Source organism: Cyprinodon variegatus, unplaced genomic scaffold (assembly GCF_000732505.1).
Source record: "Cyprinodon variegatus isolate N-32 unplaced genomic scaffold, C_variegatus-1.0 Scaffold38, whole genome shotgun sequence".
NCBI classification, from domain to species: domain Eukaryota; kingdom Metazoa; phylum Chordata; class Actinopteri; order Cyprinodontiformes; family Cyprinodontidae; genus Cyprinodon; species Cyprinodon variegatus.
In genome coordinates this window covers 1724934-1750642 of record NW_015150491.1, presented here as the reverse complement: position 1 = coordinate 1750642, position 25709 = coordinate 1724934, and the positions used below count along the sequence as shown (strand labels likewise).

Here is a 25709-nt window from a genome sequence, read left to right as displayed (position 1 = left end):
CCTGACCATGTTAACTCACCACAAAGGGTTTGTTGTTCAATGCATATTCACCATCAGGAATTAGGAGTCATCTCTTGGTCCAACATTTTACGGCTCCCATCAAGTTTTTTATGGATTAGGTTATTTTTCTGAACAACATCGCTATCAACCAATTTGTTGTACTAGAGGGGGATGGTCTGATTCTTTTAGGTTTTTTTTTCTAAGCATGGGCTTGTCTTGTGCTTATTACAGGTCACTATTGTGCTGAAAGTGAGGGAAACTATCATAACTTTAAGTGACATTTCTCTTATATTTTTTAAGTAATGTGACTTATGAAATGCTGGCTGTTCAGTGCAGCTTGTGCACATTTGCCTTGCCCCTTATCTGTGTAACAATAAATGCTTTAACAAAGCAAATGACTAAAGACTCGTTCCTTGTTTTTAGTGTTTAAGTCAAAACCACACCAACCAAGACCAAGGGGTACAGAGACGAGGCCTTTAGAGACCAAGACCATATAAAGTCTTGGTCCCGACTAAAACACTACTTGTTTTCTACACTACTTCTCCAAACACAAGTTCTTAATGTCCAGCTGTTACTGTACAATCTTTATTCCAGGAGATAAATTGTTTTGAAGTCTACATTATCATTTCAGTATCTACCACACAGAATGAAATGAAGTCTACATGGATAAAAGCTTGAAAAGTTCATCTAAGGTCCAGAGTAACTGAAACAAGTCAGTTAGTTTAAATACTGTATAGAATAAATAATTTCATTGGAGTTAAACAGAGTAGATACAATATTTACAGTAATTCACACCTTTAAAGAATATAAAATATATACACACGTTTATCAGACTTCATTTTATGTTCTGTCCACTCATTAATTATTAACCACCACACGTTTCATGTTCCCAACCTGAAGTTCCTGTAAAAATGTTTGTGACCTCATCCTCTGTGAAAAACAGCAGCTTTCAGTCATTCTGAACACTGACGTCAGCTGGATGATGAGCAGCTCTTTTTTCTGATGTTTTCTGCAGGAGCTCTCTGTACTCAGCATGTTGGATGAAAACAAACCAGACGTTTCTAGGCAATCAAAACTGATCGTGTCAAGCCCTCATTTCCTCGGGAATCGAATACCTTTATCAATTTTTGAGCAACTGGTAAAAACTCTGACTCCCAGCACACTCTGTGGAAATCCGGCTCATCTTCATTCTGTCTCCACTTCAGAGCCTCCTCTTCATCTAATGAAAAAAACAAAAGTGAATAAAGAGATCTTAGGCATTTAAAACTTTTTATGTGACAGAAAAGCATTGTGTAAAATAAATTAAATTAAAAAAAGGTAACAAGGTTCAATGTGCATCAAGCCATTGGATTCAGTTCCTTTGATTCTGATACTTGATCAATTGGAAAAACGCAAATAGACCCATGGTGACAATGGAGGAGCTGCAGAGGTCTAATGCAATAGAGTTATTGATAAGATGGATGGAGGTAAATAAAGGGTAAACTAAAAAGAAGAGGCTGAAAAGACTGAGGTGAAGGTTGGAGTTACAGCAGGAAACTATAAACACTAAAAAGGTGGAAGACAGATTCTAGAAAAGATTTAAAGCTTTTTTGTTTGTAAAAAAAAAAAGAAATGAAAAATCCTTTATTATTAGCTTACATTTATCCAATACTTTGTGTCAACATTATTACATTAAATCCAGTTTAAACAATGTAAGTTTGTGTAGAATGAAATGGTTAGAATGGTGTAATTACTTCAGCGAGTCACAGTATAACATTGATATATTTATAATAAATGTGTCATTTTCCCATCAGGTGACAGATTGACGTGTGAATGTGTTCTGTTCCAGTTTGCATCCCTCCCCTGGTTATGTAAGGGCAAGTCATAAAACCGACCTGAGTACGCGATGAGGATCTCCAGCAGCGTCTCTCTCTCCTCTGTCTGAAGCAGCTTGTCGGCGCCGTGACCAATCAGGTTCCACAGGGCCTGACAGGCCTGGCCTGCCAACTGCCAGTCAGCTGGCCCGAAATCCCTCAGACAGTCCACCAACCTGCTCACACACACAAACTCTTCATGTGACTCGAGGAAGGAGAACTCACATGACAATCAGGGTGGTGCACATTAAGTGCCCTTCACTGGACATTCATTTGGACAAAAACAGAGGCTGTGGGAGGTGGAAATAAAATCAGCTGTTCCAGTGGTGCTTAGTCGTCAGGCAAGAATAGTAAAAAAAAAAAATATTTTTTTCAGCTTCAGATGTCATCATTTAAACATACACAGATTAATCTAGAAACTAAACAAACAACTTTTGGAAAAAGCCAAGTTTTCTGTCCTATGCCTCCAGCTACAGATCTATTATTTATACACTTCTTTTTTATATATAGTCTCAGCTATAAAATACCATTTAATAGCTGAAATATCTTTAGATAAACCTCAGCCCTGCTCTGTTTTGCTATTAAGATAAACTTTATGCTTTTCTCCAATCTTCCACTGATCCAATCTGCCATTCAGAGGAATCCTGTTAATATGTACATGTAAGACTGCTGAGTTTTAATGTTTGCTTTGCAGTAGGTACAGATGATTGTGCCTTCAAACCACAATTGCTTCTCTGAGTAAGCATGTTTTACAGAAGGCTATTTATCAAGTGCTTTTGTCCTTACTTTGCAGAAGCCCCCTCCAGCTCAAGACGAACCCTGTTGGGAGGGTCCAGAGCAAGGTTGGTCAGGACCCCGCAGGCGGAAAAACACATCTCGGCTCTCTTTGAGTCAAGCAGAGTCACCACAAACTTGTGCACTGAGGGAGAGGATGTGGACAAAAAGGGGAGATAAGAAGCAGCTATCAGCAGAGTGAACAGGCATGTTTATGCTGTGACAGAGTTGGCCCTGAAGATAAAAAGCTTGGGTGTGATAAACAGATCCTCACACTGCCTTGTTTTAAAGAGTTTTTTTTAAGGTAAATTACAGCTTAAAGATTCACATAGGCTGTATAACACCGTAATACTGCATATGTGAATCACAGTAAACCACTGTTTCTCCCTATTCTACACTGAATCCAACCAAATCCTTCCTGCTGTGCAGTAGTTAGGGTCACGGGACTGATGGCTGCTTCAAAACTTTGATTTTAATTTAATCCAAAATGTACTTATGCGTTTAACTTTTTAACTCGTGTTGCTTCAAAATTTCAAAAGTTGATGAAGTTTTTTTCCCATGGCTATTAAGGCTAAACACTGGAATTTAAGTTTGATCAGATCATGTGATGCGTCTATAAACGTAAGAGCCTCCCTCTAGACTGTCTGAGTTCACAAACTATAATCTGGTTTCTTACGCTGCTTTGCAGATTTGGCTTTCAAAGTGGGTTTTCTATCTTTTAAATCCTTGACAGTACAGGATTTATTTCACTGTAGATAATGAATATCTTACCAGCTCCCTGCTAAAAAGATAAAGAACTCATTTGGAAATTGTACACAAGAATGACTGAGACCTGTGGAGATCCGTGCTCCTCCTGAAATCCTGATAGATCCTTTTCTTTGTGATGCCAAATAATGAAGCAGTGTGCTTGAAGCACTGCTAATAAGTGTGTCTCCATTTCACCCAAATGTTTAAAGGGTAGTGGAGGATGTTCTTTTTTTCCAGATGGATCATCTAAATAAATGGTCCTACTAATTGTCAATCCTTCTGGTTGAAATGCTTGTCCCCATCACTTTGCTCCCCAAGGGGATGGGTAGCATGCAGAGGTAAATTTCTACAGTGTGATGAAGAAACTTCAACTATTAGTATTAATATTATTACTACCGGTGATGAGTCTGACATAGTGGAGAGATTGCAAATCTTCCTTTTGAAAGTAAGCTCACGTGAGCGCTGCAAACAGCAACTTTGTGTGCTGTTTGCATCACGTGCACAAGTAGAAATGGGCTTGTGCATGCTCCCTCTCAGGAGCGGGAACAGGGTTGTGCAAAGTGGAGAGGGCGGGTTTTTTCAAATATTTGCAAAAATCCTCCACTATACCTTTAAGATTTAAGCTATCAGTGGCCTAGAGAGTGGATAGTAGTTACATCTAACTCAATATAAAATAGTGAGAATAAATGTTGCATAATTATCTGACTTCAACCATGCCGTCTACTTTTACGTTTCCTGTAGATAGCAGCTACACACTACAACTTTACTGGCCTGTTTTCACAATAGTGAAGAAATTGACAAGAAAAGAAAATTATGCAAAAGTTTGTAAATTAATTTAAACTTCCTTATATTTAATACATTCAAGCCACTGCTGACAAATGTTAGTAAAAGAAAAAGAAATTCCCAGGGGAACTTCCTCGATGACCGACTTCTGTACATGTAAATGTGCAGACATGTTGGTCGAGGACTTTTCCATCAAGGTTGTTTATGATTGTTTTTGTGATAATGTCAGTAATAAATGCAAGTTGCTGTGAAGCAACACACAGATGAGCAGGTCAGGATATGAAGCAGCAGGTTTACCAGCTCACTCTACTACAACACTAAAGGAAAACCAAGCTTAGTTTAGAACAAACCTAATTAGTTAAGTGTTGATTTATTCTTCTGTTGAACACATACCTTCATTTTGCATGACAAACTCCCTCACATCCTTATGTAGGGACAAGTTTCCATAAACACGAGTAGCTTCTAATATGGCGTCCATGCTTGAACTAAGCATCAATTTCAGCATCGCTGTAACCCAAAGGAAACGTAGATTAGTCCCAGATAAATCTCTCTACCTCATCTAAATTCAGATTTTCTTTTAGTTTTACAGTTTGCGATGATGAGATGCTTGTTTCTGATTTCAGAGGTTTCTTCTTGGTAAAAGGAGAGGTTGTTAATGGCAGCAGCGACATTCACCAGTAGCTCCTCGCTCTCCTCTACAGACCTCAGCTCTGTTACCCAAATGTCACAAAAAAAGAGAAAACAAGTTAAAGAATAAATAGAAACCACGTTTTGTATGACTCCTAGGGAAAACACATTCTCTCAATTATGTAAAAGAGGACAGACATGCAGATAATCTGAGATTAATCTCTGAATGCCAAGATGAATATCTGGGGTTGCTTCTTTCCTCCAATGAAGTTTCCAATGTTAAGTTAATCAATAGATGACTCTGGCAAATATTTCATAAGGGAGACTGACAGAAGTTTAACCCGATGGAAACAGCGGCTCTTAATGGATCTCAAAGCTCTTCAGAATAGAAATAGAACTAAAGCAAATATTGGTGCCTTTCATATTAGATTCAGCCTGATGCGGTGTGACAATACAAAGGTCAATGTGATGAAGCCCAATGAAGAACGCCACTGAGAGCAGGCTTTAAATGAAGTCTGTTCCTGATATAGCAGCACATGCCGTGTAATCGGTCGTAAATCGCAGATATTGCGGTCGAGCTGTCAGCCGGCGCCTGTGCCTCACAGAATTTTGTTTCTGGTTCTGACTGGAAATGGTGCTTTGTTTTGATGCCCCCCCCTCGAAACTGTGCAACAAATAGCAGCTCGGTGCAGCGTGAATTCAAAACAGGACATCAATCTGCCAAGTTTGCTTTTTCATCTTTTACTGAAAGTTTTCATTCCCGTCTTTGGTGCTCGTATCTGTCGTTTAGGTTTTCATGCTCAATAAATCACGGCTTTTTTTCAGGTTTCACTAACAGAATATACTTACTGTACATGACATGTTGCTCGTTGTTTTTTCACATTTTTTTTTTTTTAACTCTTTTAGTTCCAATTGTTTATGTTTCTCCTCCAACTGTCTCAGAGTTAAGTGTAGGAGGCGAACAGCACACAACAGTTTCACACCCTCCTACATATCAGCTCAACCTGTCCTAAACCAACAAACCACATGGAAGAAATTCATGCAAGTAAACCAAGTCAGCTCTGAGAAGTGACAGTACATCCTGCTCCTGCAGCAAAGCACTTTGCTCTGTCAGAATTACAAAAACAGGTAGACCAAAGGAGGATGTGTGATCTATCGAGCAGAAAGCACAGAGATGGTGAGAACTGACAAAATGAGGAATGGGTTTCCCAGCACTGGGGAAGTGGTTGACTACCTTGCAAACGTAAAACTCCACTAAACAGTTAACTTTAAACTAATCAGAACTAATTTTCTTAAACCAATTGCTGTTTAGATATAGGCCGCTGTACAGGGCAGCAATAGTAAAGGGATGTACAGATCTAAAATCACCTATATTTTATTTACTTTTAATGCATGTGCATTCAGAGGGAAGTTTAAGCCCCTTGCTTGATACCGAGTCAAACATGATTGGTTTCTATGCTTTTTTTGAAAGACTATATTTTATTCCAAGCAAAAATTTTGGTGAATTTGATAGGTTGTGGGACTGCAGACAGAGGGCTTAAAAAAAGTCTCTTCATGCTTGTTATTTATTTATTTCAGTAATTCAAGTTTTTTTTTCTCTTCTTACCTAATGTCTCCATCAGAAGCTGAATGCATGCTGCATTAGTAGCCAGTGATGGACCAACTGTTGGGTGGATGCTCATGTTTGCCAGCACCCTAACCAGCTTCACCAGCACATCGTCGATCAGAGCATCAGCAGCAGGTTCTCTAGGGGAAGGCGCCTCTTTCTGGAAGGCTGTGCCTAATGATACATTTCTCCTCTGGTAATTGTTATAAAGTTGGAGAAGAGTGGGCATGCAGTTGTTGCACTGAAAGAGCTGCTGCCGATGCTCGTCGCTTCTGGCTGTCAGGTTCCCGAGGGTGAAGAGAAGACGTACAACGAGGTCCTGTGGAGACATAAGGAAGTGTCTGTAATTACCTGTTTAAACTGATAGGATTTACTGAAAATTAAAAACATGACTTAGGATCGTTTTTGTTCAGATTATTCTCAGAGATCAAAGTTAGTTTCTCAAAGTCAAGCACCTAAAGAAGTGGTTCTATTATTCAAAAGGTAAAAAGCATTTATGATGCTGTAACAAGACAAATCACAGAAAAATAAATGTTTTATTCATCCTTATTGCTGCTTTCCTCCAATCAAATTTTAGGCCCCCTTTACTCATAGCTCAACTCAAGCACCCCAGTTCTATTCTTCTTATGTTCTTCTAGGTTTTTAGAGAAAAAAAAAACCCAAAACACTATGTACGCTCTCCTTATAGAGCAAAGAACGCATGAGAAACACAGAGGGGGCTTGTGGACTCACCTGCTTTTGGTAATGTTTGCTCAGCAGATCTAAAATTAGAGAGTAGCAGTTGGGGGTCCGGGCCAAAGCGAGACAGCACTCGGAGTAAGAGGAGAGTTTACTGAGGGAGAGAGGGGACATTAAATACCACTGACCAATCAACCCACTGAGCACACTGCTATGGAGACTAACTGATCAAACAAATAAAGAGAGAGGCAGACTTCTTCCACATTTTAACAGCTTGGGAAAGAAACCCTAACCTGAACCTTTTCTCCTTTCTTAGATTTCAAATCAGCTGCTGCATTGAGTGGTAGCAGTTAAGGTCCACTAGTGTTCAACTTAGCCTCAGCATAAATAAAAATCTACTATGTGAGGCTTTGGTGGTTTGTAAATGAACAGTGGTGAACAAACAGCATTATAGAGTAACACAGTCAAAAGGTCAGAGATAAGCTAAGGTTGCATCAGGGTTAAGTTATAAACAAATAAGCCAATCTTTAAACCTTTGATAGAGCTATATTCAATTTGATATTCATATATTAGGACAAAACCATTAATGGAAATACACAGGCTGAGAAAGGTAGACCGATACGTAGTAAAGCATCAAAGGAGCTTAAAAAACTGTGTCGGGAGCATCAGAGATCCACAATTTGGATAGGAGGTTTTGTTTACAGCACAACTGTTAGTTGTGAACTTCAAACATCCACCTCTATAGAAGTTGGCCCCAAAAAAGGCAGATGTTATACTGTTTGCAGTTCACCACAAGTCATGTAGGAGACACAAAAAACCTCTGCATGCTGTGTGTGCTGAAACTTTACACCACACCTAACCCTGAACGCTGCAACTCAATGATGAAACATGATGGTAGAGGCATCATGCTGTGAGGACGCTTTCTTCCCTCAGGGACACATACGCTCGTTAGAGAAGATTAGAAGATGGATGGAGCTCAATACAAGGCAGTAAGAGCTTTAGACATGAAACTTTGATGAGTGCAGACAAAGGCAAACAGAAACTGTTTCTGTTTCTGTGTAACCACTTCAGATCAAGGCAGTTTTATAACCGCCCTTGGATCTTTTGACAGCTCTGATTCTCGTTGAGAGACAATACCTCATTTAGCAAGAAGAACTAATGTGGAAAAATAAAAGAGTAAAGATCAATTTTTATTACAATTATGAATCATAGAATAAAGACAATGTACCTGAAAATTCTGGAAATGTTAGTGCAGATATCTTTGTCCTCGCAGTAACGATGCAACACCAAGCACAGGTCTGGAATAACGTAGAGGGAAACAAACAGTGTGCGGGAATCAGGATGATCTGCAAGGTTCCTCAGGGTGGCTGTCAGCTGTCGCGGTTAGAGAGAGAGAGAGAGAGAGAGAGAGAGAAGGGATTAAAAAAATAAAGGAGGATGAGATGTTTGGAAAAAGAAGAACAGCCTGTAGCCTTCAGGGTTTTGCACACAGAAAAAAAAAGTTTAGTAAGGAAATAAATCATTCTATCACAAGAAGGAAACTGTAATTCCTAACATATGGCCATACTTAAAGCTGAGGAACGTTGCAGTGTGCCCTTTAACAGGGTAATGAGCTGTGCTAGATATCAAATGACAGACTGGTTCAAGATGTTTGGGCCAGCTTATGTGGTTTCAAGCAATCATGTTCAACAAAGAGGAGCACATAGTGCTTTGGACCGGCCTGGTTTACAGAAAGTAACAGGCTTGAAGAGCAGCAATGTGGCAGACATAAACAACAACATTTTCACCTAATAGTTGGAAAATCCCCCTTAGCTTAAAAGCTAACAAACAAACAAAGAAAGAAAAACCCTGAAAAAAAAATCATGCAACATTTGATTCCTCTTTAGTAACACGCAACAGCTTTTTGGTTATCACTCAGGCAAACATTTAAAGAGAAACATGAAAAACAGAAAGATTAGTTTAACTTTACAAAAATCATTAGCCTACGCTGGAGAAGTGGTCAGGTTTGAGACAAACCTGTACGAGGATGTGTCCTGCTACAGTCATGTGGCCGTCTTCCACCATACAGAGCTTCTGGATGAGTTCCTGTGCAACACCAATGCAGTTCTTGGCCAGTAGGAGCCTGAGGATCGCAGCATTTCCAGAGAGGAACTTTAAAGTACCAACACAGTAGAGTAGGGCTTCGCCAGAAACAGACACATCTTCATTCTTCAGCACCAACAGCAATGAATCTAGAAACAAAAAAATCATGCAGTTCAGTCTTATTAGTGTTAATAAACACAATGACACTCCAAAAAGAAAATTATAACACATGATGGAGTATATTTTAGGACCTAAAGCCATAAACCATGAAAATCTGACCAATGATGGAGTTTTTCTCAAAGAGGCTGTCGTTGCTTTCACTGCGGCTGATCTGGAAGATGAGCTTGCAGATGTTCAGCAGGTTGTTTCCACTCACACTGAGCTGGAAACACAAGAAGATAACAAAGCAAAACACTTCAGTTATTTCACATCAAGATGCCTCCTGCTTCTTTGTAATAGAGATTTACGGCAGACATGCTGACAACCATCCACCCACGCCTCTGCAAACTTCTACATCACTCACTGCAAGGCAGAGCTCTGCGATATGCAGGTTGAGCTGGGCAGAGTGGAGATCAACAAGGCGGAACAGAGTTCGCAGGATCCCAGACCTCTGCTTACAGCGTCGGCTGAGCATGTCCGCGTCAGCCAAGGTGCATTGCAGACGGTCACACAGGACACACATGCGGTCCACTGAGCCCTCCAAGCTGCCTAGGCATGGCAAAAACACAGCAAAGTAATCATGTCAGGTATAGGTCTAAATAAGGTGACAGAACTGACAGAAACACAAAAAAGGAAACAACAAAAAAACATCTGTTGTGTGTGTTGGCAAAAATGTCTCTTTGTAAGCTGTGTGACTTTAGAAGGAGTAAATAAATCTGACAAATGCGAAAGGAATTGTGTTCAGTAGTTTGTTCAGCTGAATACCAACTCTATTGTGCTGCTAGGCACGTTTCTAAAGGTTTCGCACAACTGAAAATGTAAATATTGTTGGAGCTTTCTTTGTTAAATAGCTAAAGATCAAGATCGCCTCTGACAGCTATTTAGATGTTGCCTGAACTTGAGTTAGGTCTGGACTTTAACTAGGCCGTTCTAACACACCTCTTTAACTTTTTCAAAAAAAAATAAAACCACAGAGTTCATTTTGTTATTCAGATTATGAGTGCTAGATCATGCGTATGTAATCAGCCCACCTGAGTGATCAATACTCTGGAAAACCGCCTTTCACTGCAACTATAGCTGCACATCTTTTAGGGTATCTGTTTTTTTTGTAACTATTCAGTGAGTTCTGAAGGCAACTGGTTGCTCTGGATTTTTTTCCAGGCTAGTAAATGGATGCAGAATGTACTAAATGCATGTCACATGGTTTAGTTTTCATAAATAAAAACATCACTTCTTTTAACAATAGGGCCAACATTTATATCGCTATATATTTCCTATTTGGGTTAATCATGCAATATAGTTTTAATATTCATAACAACCGGATCAAGGTTTCAGAAAGAGTGACAAATATAACAACAGCAGATGCCTGCAAAACTTATGATAATAAATAACATTTTAGAAATATTTGCTTTAAAAGACAAAACACATTAATCTACATAAAGCTTTCAATCATAGAATGTAATATTAATTGAAATATTTTTGCCATTACTGAACAAAATCATATTGCAAAATATATTGGTATTAAATGTTTATCCACCCCTACTTTCTTTCTAGTAAATGTATGCATTATAGCATGATAGTTTATGAAATGAAATACATTTTTTGTGGTTAGAACATGTGGAAAAAGGTTGAGGGATATGAATAGTTTTGTAAGGCACAGAGCTGAGGAGCTTTATTTATGTAGCTTGGTGTTTGTCAGCAGAAAATAAATTTGGCTTCCTCCTTTGGGGCAACAGCTTTGAGTTTCGATGCTAAAATGCAGAAGAACAATACAGCAACAGGCAGCTGATGCAAAGGAAGAAAAAAGGGTGGCGTCTTTTCCTCCTGTTTTTGTGGGAAACCAAACATTTTCCTTGCATAAATAAGAGGCCATTTCTAAGACAGGCTGAACGCTGTCTCACACTCTACGCTTCAGTGCAATTTCTCACAGTCTCAAACGTGTTTAATGCATGAGCCAGCAGCCCTTTAGTACAATAAATATTTAATATTTATCTTTCAAATGAAATTTCCATTAAATTTGTAGAGGGCTGAAATATTTAGGGACACAGATTTCATTTCATGGCTGCCAGACCATCATTTCAGGCTAAAAGAACAGATTCTGTACAGACGCCAAACATAACACTATTCTGTTTGTCTTTCCTCAGAGGCTGAGATGGCTGTGCTTTTTCATCCTGTGAGTCTTTATGCATGACTATCTGCCAATGTTGAGAAATCAATTTCTCAGCCTGCTGGTTGAAAATGAAATGTAATAAGGAAAGATGAGGGAGGGAATATAAGTTAAACTCAAGTAAAAAGAGCAGAATCTACACCATTGCTTATCAAATATAAAATAAGAATTTTTCGATTTTGCAAAGAACAAAAACATATATTATTGTGGTGAGAAGAATCGGGAGTTATGTATGCAGTGTGTTTGCATTTACTTAGCAAACACAGTGTAGTTACCTGCAGCCACACTCTCCAGCTCTTGAAGAAGAGGAAGAATCACATTATTCCACACCAGTGACTCTGCATCCTCCTCATCAGTGCATGTGGTGATGTCTCCATACCTCAGCTCTGAAACATGCAGAGACAATTGCAGTTTGCTAGTTAGCTCCTGCAAACATAGAGTTGGTGAGGGAGGTTCACAAGTTCATCATCTTAAAATAAAACAGCAGGAAGTTTGATGCCACAGCAAAAGGTCACCATCCACAGCTAAACTTCCTCTTATTTCTTTCTGCACCAACATGAAACAGGCTGCATCTGAGAACAAAAACCTGTGTGCATGTGTGTGTGTGTACAAGCAAATGTCTCTACTTTCTCAAACACCATGCATGTTCTTTTTTCCGAAATATTTGCATACCACCTTGCTTGGTGTGATACAGGAAGCAGTGGCTGCAGAAACCGACCTCTCTCTTTAAGCTATTGACAGATTTTTTTTAAAGATATGGTAAAAAAGTGGGTTATTAATGATGACACCTGAGTCAAAGTTTAAAAAGATGAAGTTTTCACATTAACAGAGAACCAAGGCATGGTACAAACTGTGAAAATCGGCATCATTTCTTGTAATTTATCCTACTGTATGTTTTTTTATTTGCATGAAAAGAACATTGGACATTATGGATAATTATGTTATGTAATAAAGGTTCAATTTGTTGCTTGATAAATATAGTAGCTTGTTGAAAAAATAAGAGAACAGTGAGGGCCATTAAATGGATCTGGACAAACCTGTTTTTTGTTCTGCTTTGAAGCCAGTGGGTCTGCCTCGCTCAGCCTCGGTATTTTTACTGCTGTAACAACAAAAAAAAAACACACACAAAAAAAACACAAAGAGCCAAGTTACATAACATTTGGTAACTATTTTCACACAGTTCTTATATGTGGAGTAGCCTGAGATAATTATGCATAAGAGAGAAAGATGGAAATGAAACATTTTGAGGAATTAAAACTGATTTATATCACAAGACTCTTCTTCTAGATACCCAGGCCCGACTGTCAGAATATTTTCTCCTACCACTAGGTGTCCCTGTTGCAACAGAGGAGTAACTTGTGAGCAGGTGCTGAGAAGTCCGTTTTTTTCATGTGCATGTGAGCACACGTAAGATTATTTGCACGCAAGTAGATACATGTGGGCGTATGTCCTTCCGCTGCCTTTATTTATCTGGCTGTGTGACTGTGCAGTTGTTGTGCAGAACGTTCTGCAGTCCGTCAACCGACAGGAACTGAGATCTCAGCTCTGTGGCCAGTCTGGTTAAAGCTGTACATGCTTTGTCACTGCGAGCTGTCTCCACTGTCTTTGTCTCTGTGCAGCACCAGTGAAGTGCTGAAAACACAGGCAGGCAGCATGCTATACTGCATGTTGTGGTTTTCCTTCTGCATTTCAGATTGCACATGTTTCTAAAGGTTTGGAAAACTTTGCCTCAAATTACTAGGTCATTCTGAAACGCATGATGGTTGTTGTGTGTGTGTGTGTGTGTGTGTGTGTGTGTGTGTGTGTGTGTGTGTGTGTGTGTGTGTGTGTGTGTGTGGGGGGGGGGGGGGGGTAGTTATAATAAGTAAGTACGGATAAATAGAGAACACAAGTCAACAATGATGTTGATTTATGTTCCCTTCTTTGTCTTCACAGGACTGCAGTCTGTGGACACAAACATGTATTTACATATGTTTATTTTTTGTAGCTGTTTTTACAGCTGAAACCAAATATTAATACATACCTCGTTCCTATTTCAATGTGACATAAATTGCTTGATAATATTTAAGAAAGCTTGTCTGCTTAGTTCTGAATTAATTCATTATATTTAACTAAAAAATGGACGTGTGGATGTATATAAAGTCACAGTCATTCTTAGTTCTTCCTTGTGTGATGTGGAAAATATGGGGGAAATCAGGCGAGATTTGGGCTTTTATATATACACACGACAAACCCGTTAGTGTCGCTCGTTTGTTGAAGAAAAAAATCCACAATAGTTACACAAGTAACTTGAAAATGAAAAAAAGAAAGTCGAATACTGCTTTTAAACCACGCTTTAAAATAATGATTTTGAAAAATAAACTAATGAAACAAACCTGCACAAAAATGATGATGCCTCTAGAGAAGACTAAAAATCATGTGACCGAAGGAACATGTGAAATCAAGGTGTCTCCACTAATTACCATCATAGGTGTCTACAATCTTGCAATGAGTCAGAGGGGCCATATTTAAGACTACAGATAGTCACTGTGCTGGTTGGGGAGATGGTGTTTACCACACTCAACGTGAGCTAGAGGAAGAGAAGGAAAGAGTTGGCTCAGGAGAAAGGAACAAAAATTATAGACAAGCATGTTAAAAGTGAAGGCATTAAGACCATCTATATGCAGCTTGATGTTCCTGTGACTAACGTTGCACAGATTATTAAGAAATTTAAGATTCATAGACTGTAGCCAACCTTTTTGGATGTGGCCACGGGATGAAAATTAAGAGACAGAAAATATAAATGGTAAAAGAAGAGCCCTAAAAAACTTATTTTAAAGAGATTAAAGGTTAACTTCATGCTCAAGGAACATCTGAGTCAGACCATCCGTCAGTATTTGAACCAAAGTCGACTTAATGGAAGACCACCAAGCAGGAAACACTTGTTGTAAAAAAAAAAACCCAGACTGGAATTTGCCGAACTAGTTGACAAGCCACAAAACTTCATGGAGAATGTCCCATGGACAGATGAGACAAAAATTTTACTTTTTGGCAAGGCACATCAGCTTGACATTCAGAGAAGATAAAATGAAGCATATTTACAAAATAACTCTGTCCCTACTGTGATACATTAAGGAGACAATGTTCTGGGGCTGCTTTTCTTCATCTGGGGTAGGGTGTCTTAAATCTCAGTAGGGTACAATGACATCTCAAGATTATGAAGGGACTCTAAAGAGAAACGCGTAGACCAGTGTCAGAAAGCTTGGTCTCAGTCGCAGGTTATGGGTCTTGCAACAGCATAATGACCCAAAACACAAAGCTAAAAACACCAAAAAACAGCTGGGATGAAAACTGTGGACTATTGTAAAGTGGCTTTCTATGAGCCCTTACCTAAATCCTATTGATCATCTTTGTAAGGAGCTGGAACATGCCTTCTGGAAAAGGCGCCCTTATACCTGAGAAAAGTGGATCACTTTGCTCATGAGATGTGAGCAGAATGACCTGCAGAGCAGTGCAGAAGTCTCACCGACTGTTACAGGAATCATTCGATTGCATGATTGCCTCAAAAGATTGACCAAGATTAGGTTAAGGCTAACATTACTTTTGCGTATATTGTGGCTTGTTTCATTAGTTTATTTTTTTCAAATCATTCTTTTGAAGCGTGGTTGAAAAGAAATGTCTGATTTCTATAAGTTTATCATCATAGAATTTTTATTTGTTATTAAGTTGTTCAGTTTCAAGTGATTTCTGTGACCACTCTGGGCTTTTCTTAAATAAATGAGGGGGACCAACAATGCTATCTTTCGATACAATATCCAGGTGTCTGAAAGTCACCGCAAATATTTTACACCAGTGGAACAGCACTGGAATGATGAGCTGTGATCTCATTCAGGAAGGTGACAGATTCAGTATCCCAGAGATGACCATATGAAAAGCCCGCCCTGAAACCGAGAAAATCTTTTTCAAGGTAAAAAAAAGTCCTGTACCAACATAAACTGAAGGGCTGCTCAGCAGGCAAAACACATCCACTTCAAAAGGGCCATGAAAAGCCAGAAAGCTGTTTGCAGCTGCATTAAGCGGTCTGATAAAACTAAAATGAATGAATTTGAATATTATAAGCAATATCAGATTTGGATCAAAAAGAAAAAAAAACAAAAGAGGAGCTGCAAACTTAAAATAAAAACCATAGCAGAGATGAAGAACATGGGTGGAAGAATGATGCTTTCAGTGTATTGTAGTGGCCTTTACAATACCTGATCTTCATACCCAAATTAGTGGCCGACAGTGTAAAGGTGTGTGTGAGGAAGCAAGGCAGCCTACAAACCACACTATGTTACACTAGTTCTGTCAGGAGCAACCTGCCAAAATATCAGCAATTTTGGTCATCATAACTGACCAGAAAAAGAAAGTAGCCTTTGAACAGCTGGGGAAATTTTTTTGTCTTTTTATAGGAAAATGTTTGCTTTCAATCATATTAGATGACTAAAAGGGGATACGCAGCAGGGATAGTTGGCAGAACCATGCTACACTGAACATCAGGAGCGCTTTGGCTTCATGTGATAGGATTAAGGTCCTGATAATAAGGTCTCTTTGTGATTCTGCATTCTCTGAGACATGACCTCATCCCTGTCTTAGGTCTGCTCAGTGCAGTCACAATATCCAACACTGCCAGCCTTGCCCAGATGGGCACCCAAATCTAATAGAGAGCCATTTGGAGCTGTAGAGCTCTGGCTTACTGGAGGAAAGGGGAACCAAGGGGCTGTCTAATCTCTCTTATAAATATCTTATCCACGCCATCATATTAAATCTGTCAGGCTATTTCAATTTCTGTGAAGTAAGGTTGAAAAAAGACCAGGTGAAGCTAAAGCTTACCCACTTGAGGAGTTCTGGATGGAGCATTTTTACAAAAAAAAAAAAGATCTTAAATTACTGTTTAAATATATATTTGTACAGTTTTGTTTTAAGAAATGCTCTGAGTGGGTTGTTCTCAATTTTAAAATCCTGTGTGATTTCATTATCAAATTAGTTTATTTTTTCCATATGGGATTAATCGTTCTAGACCTCTTCTACATTTAGGCCTCTCACACTTTTTTTTTTCTCTCCACGATGTTCATTTTATGAAAATGAAACCGATCCCAGGAGTGTGATCAGTGAACGATTCTTTAAAGTAGGCTCCCTCTTTGTCAGCAACAAGTTCCAGTAACATTTGTGTTTTAAAATAGCTTGAAAGTGGTTGTGAGGTTGGTGTATGAGCAGTGGGCAATGGACCAGATTTCCTGTAAAAATGTTTTATGGTCCAACTCCCCCACCTCCACTTTTAACAGGTCCAGCTGCCCCTAGCAAATCGATAAGTGGATGGATTGTAACAACAGCCCCCTGACATCATGTGTAGAGTTATATGCCCCTCAAGCTGACACACAGCTGATGAGGTCGACAAAAAAAAGTAGAGCTTTTAGCCTCTCTGCGCTGGGAAAGTGTAAAAGCTGACAAATGAGGAGATCGACAGATGGAGGCAGATTAATTGGATTTGAAACTTGCCAAGAAGCTGGATATAACTGCGACCAAGATGTAGTGTACAGCGAAGTGTATGGTGGTTTAAAAGGAGCTTGATTGTATAAAGTTGTAGAATTTATGCTTTTAGTTATAGATTCACATACTGCTCTACAGTATCTTGGAAAAGTCTCCACACCCCACAAATGTTCTGATTTCATTTGTGCTTTGCCCCTTTAAATCCAATACCACTGAATAAAATCCAGCAACCCACTGACTTCAGTCATCAGCTAAGTCATAATTAGAGTCAACCAGTTAATAACTAAATCTCAGCATGAAATAAGATGATTAGTGAAGCTCTGGGAGGTTTTTAGTGATAACATTAATGAATAAACAGCTACGTTAAGACCTAAGAACACAAAAGAAAGTTCAGGGAGTACATTTTATAGAAATGTAAGGCATTTTTAGATCAAAGACAATATTCAAAGGGGTCTAGTTGGCTGTTTGCCACACACCATGGCTTGGACACAGTAGCTCTGATGAGATGGAAAAAATATTAAGGTTTTAGGCTTACATTTGTAATTCTAATTGTGGTGAAAAACTAAGACTGCCAAATATCTGGAAGCGTTATATCTCCACGATGTAACATAGTGACAGACGACACCACGGTGGTGGGCCTCATCAGTGATGACGACGACCAGAGCTACAGCGAGGGGGTGGAGCAGCTGGTCGACTTGTGCAAAGATAACAGCCTGATCCTGAATGTGGAGAAGACGAAGGAGATCATCTTGGACTTCAGAAAAGAACCGGCCTAACCAGGCTCCACTGGTCATCAACAGCTCAGCTGTAGAGGTGGTCAACAGCACCAAATTCCTGGGGGTGCACATCACAGACACCCTCACCTGGAATGTAATCACCACCTCACTGATCAAAAGAGCACAAAAGCCATGTACTTCTTGCAGAAGATGAGGAGAGCCCACCTGCCCCCACCCATCCTGACCAGCTGTCTCACTGTGTGGTGTGGAGGCTGCAGCACCCCTGACTGGAAGAAGGTGAGAAGAGTAGTAAGAACAGCAGAGAAGATCATCTGGGCTCCTCTTCCCTCCATTAAAGATATTTCATCCCAGCGCTGCGTGTCCCGAGCCCGTAACATCGTAAATGACCTCTCACACCCCCACCATAAACTGTTCTCCCTGCTGCCCTCTGAGAAGAGACTTCGAAGCATCTGATGCACGTCGAGCAGATTCCATAACAGTTTCTTCCCCACTGCCATTCGACTGCTGAATGTTGTGTAAAATGGGTTATTTTATTTATTTAAAAAAATTGATGTTAGAACTGTATATAAATACAGTCATATGTTTTATATTACTATTTTTTAAGTATTTATTACTGTTTTCAAGGATGCACTTTAAAAATGAAATTGTCTAGAGCTTTTTTAAACCAAATTTTTTTTTTGTTTACACTCGTGTATACAAAATGACAAAATAAATCTCTCTAAGTCTAAGTCTAGTGGTGACACTATCATGCTATGGTGATATACTGCTTGAGCACTGCAAGGGTCCGATTGTTAGATTTGATGGATGGATTGAGGAAAACGAAGAGCTGCAAAAGGCTTGAAACTGGATAGAACCTCATCTTCCAGAAGGCCAACTGAAGCAACAATAGTATTGTTCATATCAAAGAAGATTCATGGGCTGGTTTAGCTTAAATAAATATCATACTGGAATACATTCCTACTTTTTTTAACATATGTAGGTAAGAATTTGAACTGCCTAATAGTCCAACAAATACATTAAATCCCTTCAGAAAAACTGGTGAACCTTTGTGGAAAAATTACAAAGAGGCAGAGCAACAAGGAATGGGTTAAGAGAGATCGAATAAAAGGCCAAAAATGGAAGACAATTCCATCTAGCAATGGCTAACTCTGCTACCTCACGTGCAAGTAAATCTTAAACTCATTGTCGGGCTGTCATTAAGGTCAAGCAGAAGGAGAAGCAGAAGAGGGAGAGAGGGTGAAGGACACATAGTGCTGAAGGTTTTACCTTTTACAAAGTGTTTTGGGTGGGCTGGGTTTTACATGACCTATGGGATCTGGACTACAAAGTTGTTTAGCAGACAGCTGCTTTTTCTTTGGGCCTGGATTTGATTTCCCTTTGATTAAAGAAGAAAAGATGAAAAAAGTCATGTTGACCATATTTCTACTTCTTTCCTTAGTTAACAATGAAAGCATCAGTTCACACAGAATCACTTTATCCTCTTACATTCAAGTACAAGTATTCAAGCACAAATGTTAGATGGTGCTCTCTTATGAAATTCACATAAAGTCAAAACAGCAGACTTTGTGAAAAGCAGGGGTTTTTCTTCCAAAAAAATATATATTGGCTTACATAACAACAGTGATCAAATACCTTGACTCAATAAAATATTCTCATCTCTTCATTCTTTTCCCCTTCTTTTTCGCCATGCTACACCCACCAACTTCTGTTTAATAGTAGCTCATTAGTAAAAGATAAAAGGAGAAGGAAATAAATATATAGAATTTCTATATTCAGCCCCTTTTTATTCCAGCACCTTAAATTCATTGCTACAATTTGGCTTTCAAAGTCTCATTATTAGTGAAAAGGTGGAAATGTGGCACCATGAAGGCTGCAGTTTTCAAACGATAAAATGGAAAGAGTACAGCACATCAACCTACCACATGTCCACCTACCCAAACCTTCAAGACAGGCGAGGAGAGCACATTCATCATGAGCTACCATAGAAAGATAAGAACTGTTAAAATGTTCCAGTTGAAGTCCCGTCCCAAATCTAATAGACAATCTTGAAAATTGGTGTTAAACTTAGTATCCCTCCCATCTGACTGCCCCTGAGCCACTTTAAAAAGAAGGATGGGGAAAACATTCCCTCTCCAAATATACATTGAAAGATTCCTAAAATATTGGAAAATCTAATCTCAGTTCAATTTTGCTCCACAAATTGTTGTCTCAGGAGGCTGAATGAAAATCAAAACTCCATTTACAGGGTTTAATTTGACATATTTTGAAAACCCATGTGTCCTTTTACTTGACTTCATAATTAGTCAAAAGTTGCTTTGGTCAGTTCTAGTGTATTTTGTAGAACAATGGCTGGACCCAAACGTCACAGTAAAGCAAATAAAAATAGACTTCGGTTTTCATGAGCCTTTCATTTATTTGCAACAGAGCAGAAGGGGTAATGAAGACACTTTTACGTTTTGTAGCTATTTACTGTATCTTTTCTCAAATCAGTCAACACTATTTTTATTTTTTTACCTACCATCTGTGCTTGCTTCTGAAGGCAGCAGCGACTGAAGAGATGCAGGCTTGAGGAGGCGGGTCCGAGCTGGTGCCAACCCTTTCTTTGCTTCCACCGGCCCAGTGGGGGATTTAGGAAAGACCTTAAACGAATCCTCAGCATCACAGGGGACCTGAATCTTTGGTTTCTGGACAAACAGACAAAATGCAGACATGTTCGTGGTCTGAGAAGCTGATCAGATGATTAATTTACTTTTAATATCTATAGTAATTGCAGGAGAGTCCATTAATCTTGACTGATGACAAACAAAAATGCCTATTGATCATGTGGTTATGGGAAGCATACGTACATGGTTAAGGGGTGAGAGGCGAGTCCCTGAGCCGGGCCTGGAGTTAGCTTCAAAGTTCTGGGCATGAAGACTGCAAAGTAAAAAAAAAAAAAAATGTAATCAATGATTTTAATATATGCACTTTATTTACAAATAGGAATTAGCTAATAACCTAAAGGCTGATGGAGGTCTGGTGTCTTGGTGTGCTCGAACAGAGTTTGTTCCAAAAAGCTGCCTCTGTCCATCTCTTGGAGTAAAAGGTCGCTTCGTGGACTGAACTTGCAGAGACAGTCGGGCTTCTCTGACTATCTCGGCACAAGTTTTCCTCAAACTGTTGGGGCGCTGGACGAAAGGGCTGCAGGGCTCATGCTTCGTCTCCATGGAGCTCAGTCAGAGTTTGATCATCCAGGCCTGGAAGACATTGATCAGTAAAGTACACATTTTAATGGCCCACTGTGCACAAAGGACAGTTGTTGGACAATTTGAATATTGACCAAGTTAAGTATGAAAAAAAAAATAGTTAGTCATGGGTTCAGTAAATTTTTAAGGTAATCTGTCCTTCACCATTAAAAGGTGTAACAAAATACTTAGAATTTCCCTCCACAAATCACCTTTCTGAAATGATAAATAACAAAATGGGTTTAAATATCCATATTTGTACATTTTGCTATTTGTATGTTTATTTATATGAATGTCTGTAAGCAGTGGGTGCACAAACCAGAGTTAATTTCCTAATTTCCACACAATAATTGCAAATAAAAGTAATTCTGCTTTAGACTAGATCAGGGGTGTCAGAGTGGTTCCAGAAAGGGCCGTGTGGCTGCAGGTCTTTTTTCCAACCAAGCAATAGCACACCAGACTCCAGTCATCTCAATAAGTCATCATGTTCAGATTGGACTCACTTGATGAGATGACTGGAGTCTAGTGTGCTGTTGCTTGGTTGGAAAGAAAACCTGCAGCCACACGGCCCTTTCTGGAACCACTTTGACACCCGTGGACTAGATGTTTCTAAATCACACATCACCAACCAACCAAATTGTATCCCATTTTCGCTCCCACTGAATTACCAATTTTAATACATCTGCAATCTTTATTTATTTATTTATTATTATTATTTTAAATTTCTTTAGATTACCATACAACCCTTTAAATCAAACACGGGTGTCTCATGGCCCATCTAGTTTGCGAGTAAAATTATTTATTGGTCCACACTTTTTCCGTTAATAGGTGTTTTAAACTAGATTTTCGGGTAAAATATTTTCAAGTGAACCATTTGACAGTGAATTCAAGTCCAGAGGCACCTTTTTTAAAATTGAGTCTAAAGTCACAAATTAAATGACTCGAGCTTGACCTGAGTAAAAATCTTGTGACTCAGGTCCCCACCACTGCTAAATAGAGTCCAGCTGTGTTTAATTAAATCACAGAAGAAATACAGCTGTTCCGTACAGATGGAGTACATTAATCAAAAAAAGCACATAAAGACCAAGAACCCTAAACAACTGCAAACAGGAAGGAACGGACATGCCAGGAAGATTAACATACAAGACAAGGAAAGTGTTCATTAACAAACATCCACAGCTTATAGTAACAATCTGAAAGAGGTAAGAAAGTAACATAACTGTTGAGATAAACCCATAAAAATCTGTGTTTACCCACATAAGGAGCACAATGAATACAAATAACCGGGGAACCTGGGGTCCTTTTCAAAAAGGAAAATCAGGGAAGAAGGTTCAACGGATTTAATGTGGTGATTAAAACAACTCAGTTGAAAAGATATGTGATTTTCTGTTTTCGGTTTGTTTACTACAAGAACTACTGAAGTTATTTTCAGATTACACATAAATAAAAAAGGAAAAAAAGGAATTAGCTTATGGTTAGGATAAGGATTCATTCGGTCATAACAACCTACCGAGCCTACTGTTATATAGGAGGCACAATCTGAAGCCATTCTATGGGACTGATAATAACGGCCACTGATTGGGATGAGAACATCTGAAGTGACTGCAAACAGCCAGTTAGTATCTACTGTGTGATGGAAGACAGGATAAAAAATGAGGAGGAACCTCATGAAATGATGCACAGTTCCTACCTGTTAGATGTATTTATACTCCATCTTCACCTGCTGATTGGTGATTACACCTAAATAGATTATTAAACCACTACCATTCAAGCAATAAACTAGTTTTCCCCATAATGTTATCTTGGGTTAGCACAGGCTATGGCAGGCCATTTTGAAACGTATTAGTTTGACTGAATATGTATTTCTAGTAACTGAAAAAAACATTTTTACTTATCAAAATGACCATTTCAAACAAACATTCTTCACTTCTTGAATAAACATTCTAGATGTCTAGAAATGGCTTATAAATCTCCATATTCCTATTGTTACTAGTCAGCAATTGTATTATTTTGACTATGAAGCTATGTGTTTTAGATATCATAAATGTACATTCAGTCAAGCTGATACATGTTAAAACGGCCACTTTAAATATGTAATTATTTCTAGGCATATAAAACTTACTTCATACTAGTGAAATTTGTTGTTTTTTTTTATTTAGGAAATTCAGTTTATGCAGCAAAAGTGTAATTTAGAAAATCTGTTATTACAGCTCCAACCAGGGATGTGATTTTGACCAGGAAGAATCTTAATGATCTACAGATGGAACAACAGAGAGGAGAGAGCTTATAATAAATGTCACAGTGGACTTAATATAAATCTACGCACTACCCTGAGCAGCAATCTTCCCTCTCCTTTGCAGCTGTAGCGCTGTTGCTCCATATTTTAAACATTTTCTCCAATTTGTTTTTTCATTTCTGCATAAAATCTCTAGTTCCAGTGGTGTAAAATGGGTACTTCCTGTTTTCTGTTGTCGTGTCGACTTGTCAAATTGGGGCTCCACAGACAATGGCTTTTCATACTTGTTTCGCACATGTGGTCAACTTACTCACACTTGATTAAATTAACTAACAGCAGCCTTTGTGAAATCAAAAACTCAGAGTTTCCAACCTTAGGTTAGATCAATTCAGAATTGAGAATTTGAGTATGAGTTTATAAAATGGACCCCTGAACTGTTTTGGACAAAACTGAAGTTTTTGCCTACATGGAGAGTATGTTGCAGTAAAGTACCATCTTAGAAATACACCATCCCTCATGGTTAAACATGCTTGTGGCAGTATTATTCTACTGTATGGGGAAGCATTTCCACAACTGAGAGAGGCTGCAAAAGGGTTGGTGTTAATATTCCAGCTTTACCAAAAAAAACATAAACATATAACTACAGGTAAAATGGAAAGGTTTTTCATATTCAGAATTGTCTAAAGTCCAGAACTCAACTCAAATGAGAAATATTATGCCGTTTAAAGACACTATTTGTCCAAATTGTTTCGGCAGAAACATAATTGCAAAATTAACAAAATCAGCCTCCATATTTGCAAATTTGTTAGATACTTTCTCATTGGTTATCAAATAAAACCTCATTGATCCATTATTATGTTGCAGGTTAGGGTGGTGGGCTTTTGGTTACAAAAAAAAAAAAAAAAAATAGTATACTACAAAACCATAAAAGGTATTTTACCTGACAATGGACTTTACTTTTCAAATGAGTTAAACACCTCAAAGTCTGTTTTATTAAATTTGTTCCTCTGGATGAGTGTGCAAGATAATTGGTGAGTTTTTAGAAAAGTCCAGTTGCTTTCCTGCTTCGTGGTCGCCATGACCCAGATCACTGAGAATTTGCACAGTCAAGTTATTTGCTTTATTGTCCTGCTTTATTCATTTAAATAGAGATATGTTTACAAATTTCTTGCTGACTTTTCCTTTGGCCTCAATCCTCTGCTGAATAGACACATTTTTCTTCTCTCTATATTATGTGTAAGCTGCATCCATGATTTCCATTTTTTTCCCCTCCAAAAAAATAAATCACTTGTTATCATGAGGCTTCAAAATAACCTTAGGGTTATAAAAACAATATTGAATATTTTTTTATTTATTTTCCAATATATGTCTATAGCCTACACGCGTGAAGAAAAATATAAAATGTCGGCTAAAATATTTCATTTACACTCAAAATTGTATTAGTCAAAGGAGTAAGAATAAGAAATGCAATTAAATTAAATCAAACATACTGATGGATATGGAGGACCAACGCTGCCATATCTAAAAAAAAAAAAAAAAAAAAAAAAATAATGTAGGTAGAAATTAAAATATACAGTGAGACAAATGTATGAATCTCTTATTATCTTCTTTATTTATCCGCCTTTGTAATAATGACCTTATTTATTTATTGAAGGAAGTTGAACCTCTAAGACACAGCCCTTCCTCATTTGCATAATGAGGCAGAAATGCATACAGAGATGTAAAAACAACAGGCAAAAATAAATAGCGTTGAAGAAATAAATAGGGTAAAAAAATACAAAGGAAGAATAAAACAGACAAAAATATTATCACATGCACATGAAATAAATACTTAAAAAAATAATAAATAAATAAAGTTGAAGATTATAATGGACAATAAATAAGGTAATTATTACAAAGGCGAATAAATAAAGAAGCTAATTAAAAGAGATATATACATTTGTCTCTGTATAAATAAATTTTTACCTACATTTATTTGTTTATTGTATTTTGGGGGGCAATTAATTGTATGCTTATTTACTTATTGAGCATTTATTTATTTTTGTATTTGTTTTTAGATATGGCAGAGTCGGTTCTCCATAGTTATAAGCCTTGCTGGCTGTGGAAAAGAGCCCGTGCGCGTTCGCGCTCCCGTTTCCATGGTAACAGAAATATCGCTTTCAAACGCAGAGGCCAATTCCAACAAAAGACTGACAAACACATTGAATATTTAGGGCTGGAAACTCAATGTGTTTATTACACCAGTAGTTTAGTTGCTAGGAAGCTATATTCCTCCAGTAGAACAGCCGGAATTTGAATTAACCAATAAACACACGAAAGCACCAGGAAGCGGTCGATGAGTCTGATGCTTGAATGAAACCTGTCGCTGCTTTTGTTCAAAAATAAAACAGAAACACTCACCGGACAGAGTTCTTTCAGTGAGAAACTTTATCAGTCAGGAGTAAAGCCTCATTTTAGACCAAAACATAACAAGGTGCGCGAAAACTTTTCGGAAACTTGCAACTTTCCCATCAGAAGTAAACTAGACC

The 25709-nt window shown here is 38.3% G+C and overlaps 1 protein-coding gene across 1 annotated transcript; it reads right to left on the bottom strand.

Moving 5' to 3' along the window:
- Positions 1–179: 179 nt before the first annotated feature.
- On the bottom strand, positions 180–25709 carry armc2 (armadillo repeat containing 2). The gene is made up of 18 exons (XM_015369784.1): positions 25582–25709; positions 20719–20957; positions 20568–20637; positions 20240–20405; positions 18988–19096; positions 12514–12575; positions 11752–11862; positions 9674–9858; positions 9430–9532; positions 9085–9299; positions 8297–8442; positions 7123–7222; positions 6391–6709; positions 4745–4867; positions 4551–4664; positions 2640–2772; positions 1875–2029; positions 180–1219 (listed from the first exon to the last, which is right to left on the bottom strand). Exons 2-18 carry the CDS (start codon positions 20925–20927, stop codon positions 1062–1064), a joined length of 2478 nt encoding a protein of 825 aa, XP_015225270.1. The 5' UTR covers positions 20928–20957; positions 25582–25709; the 3' UTR covers positions 180–1061.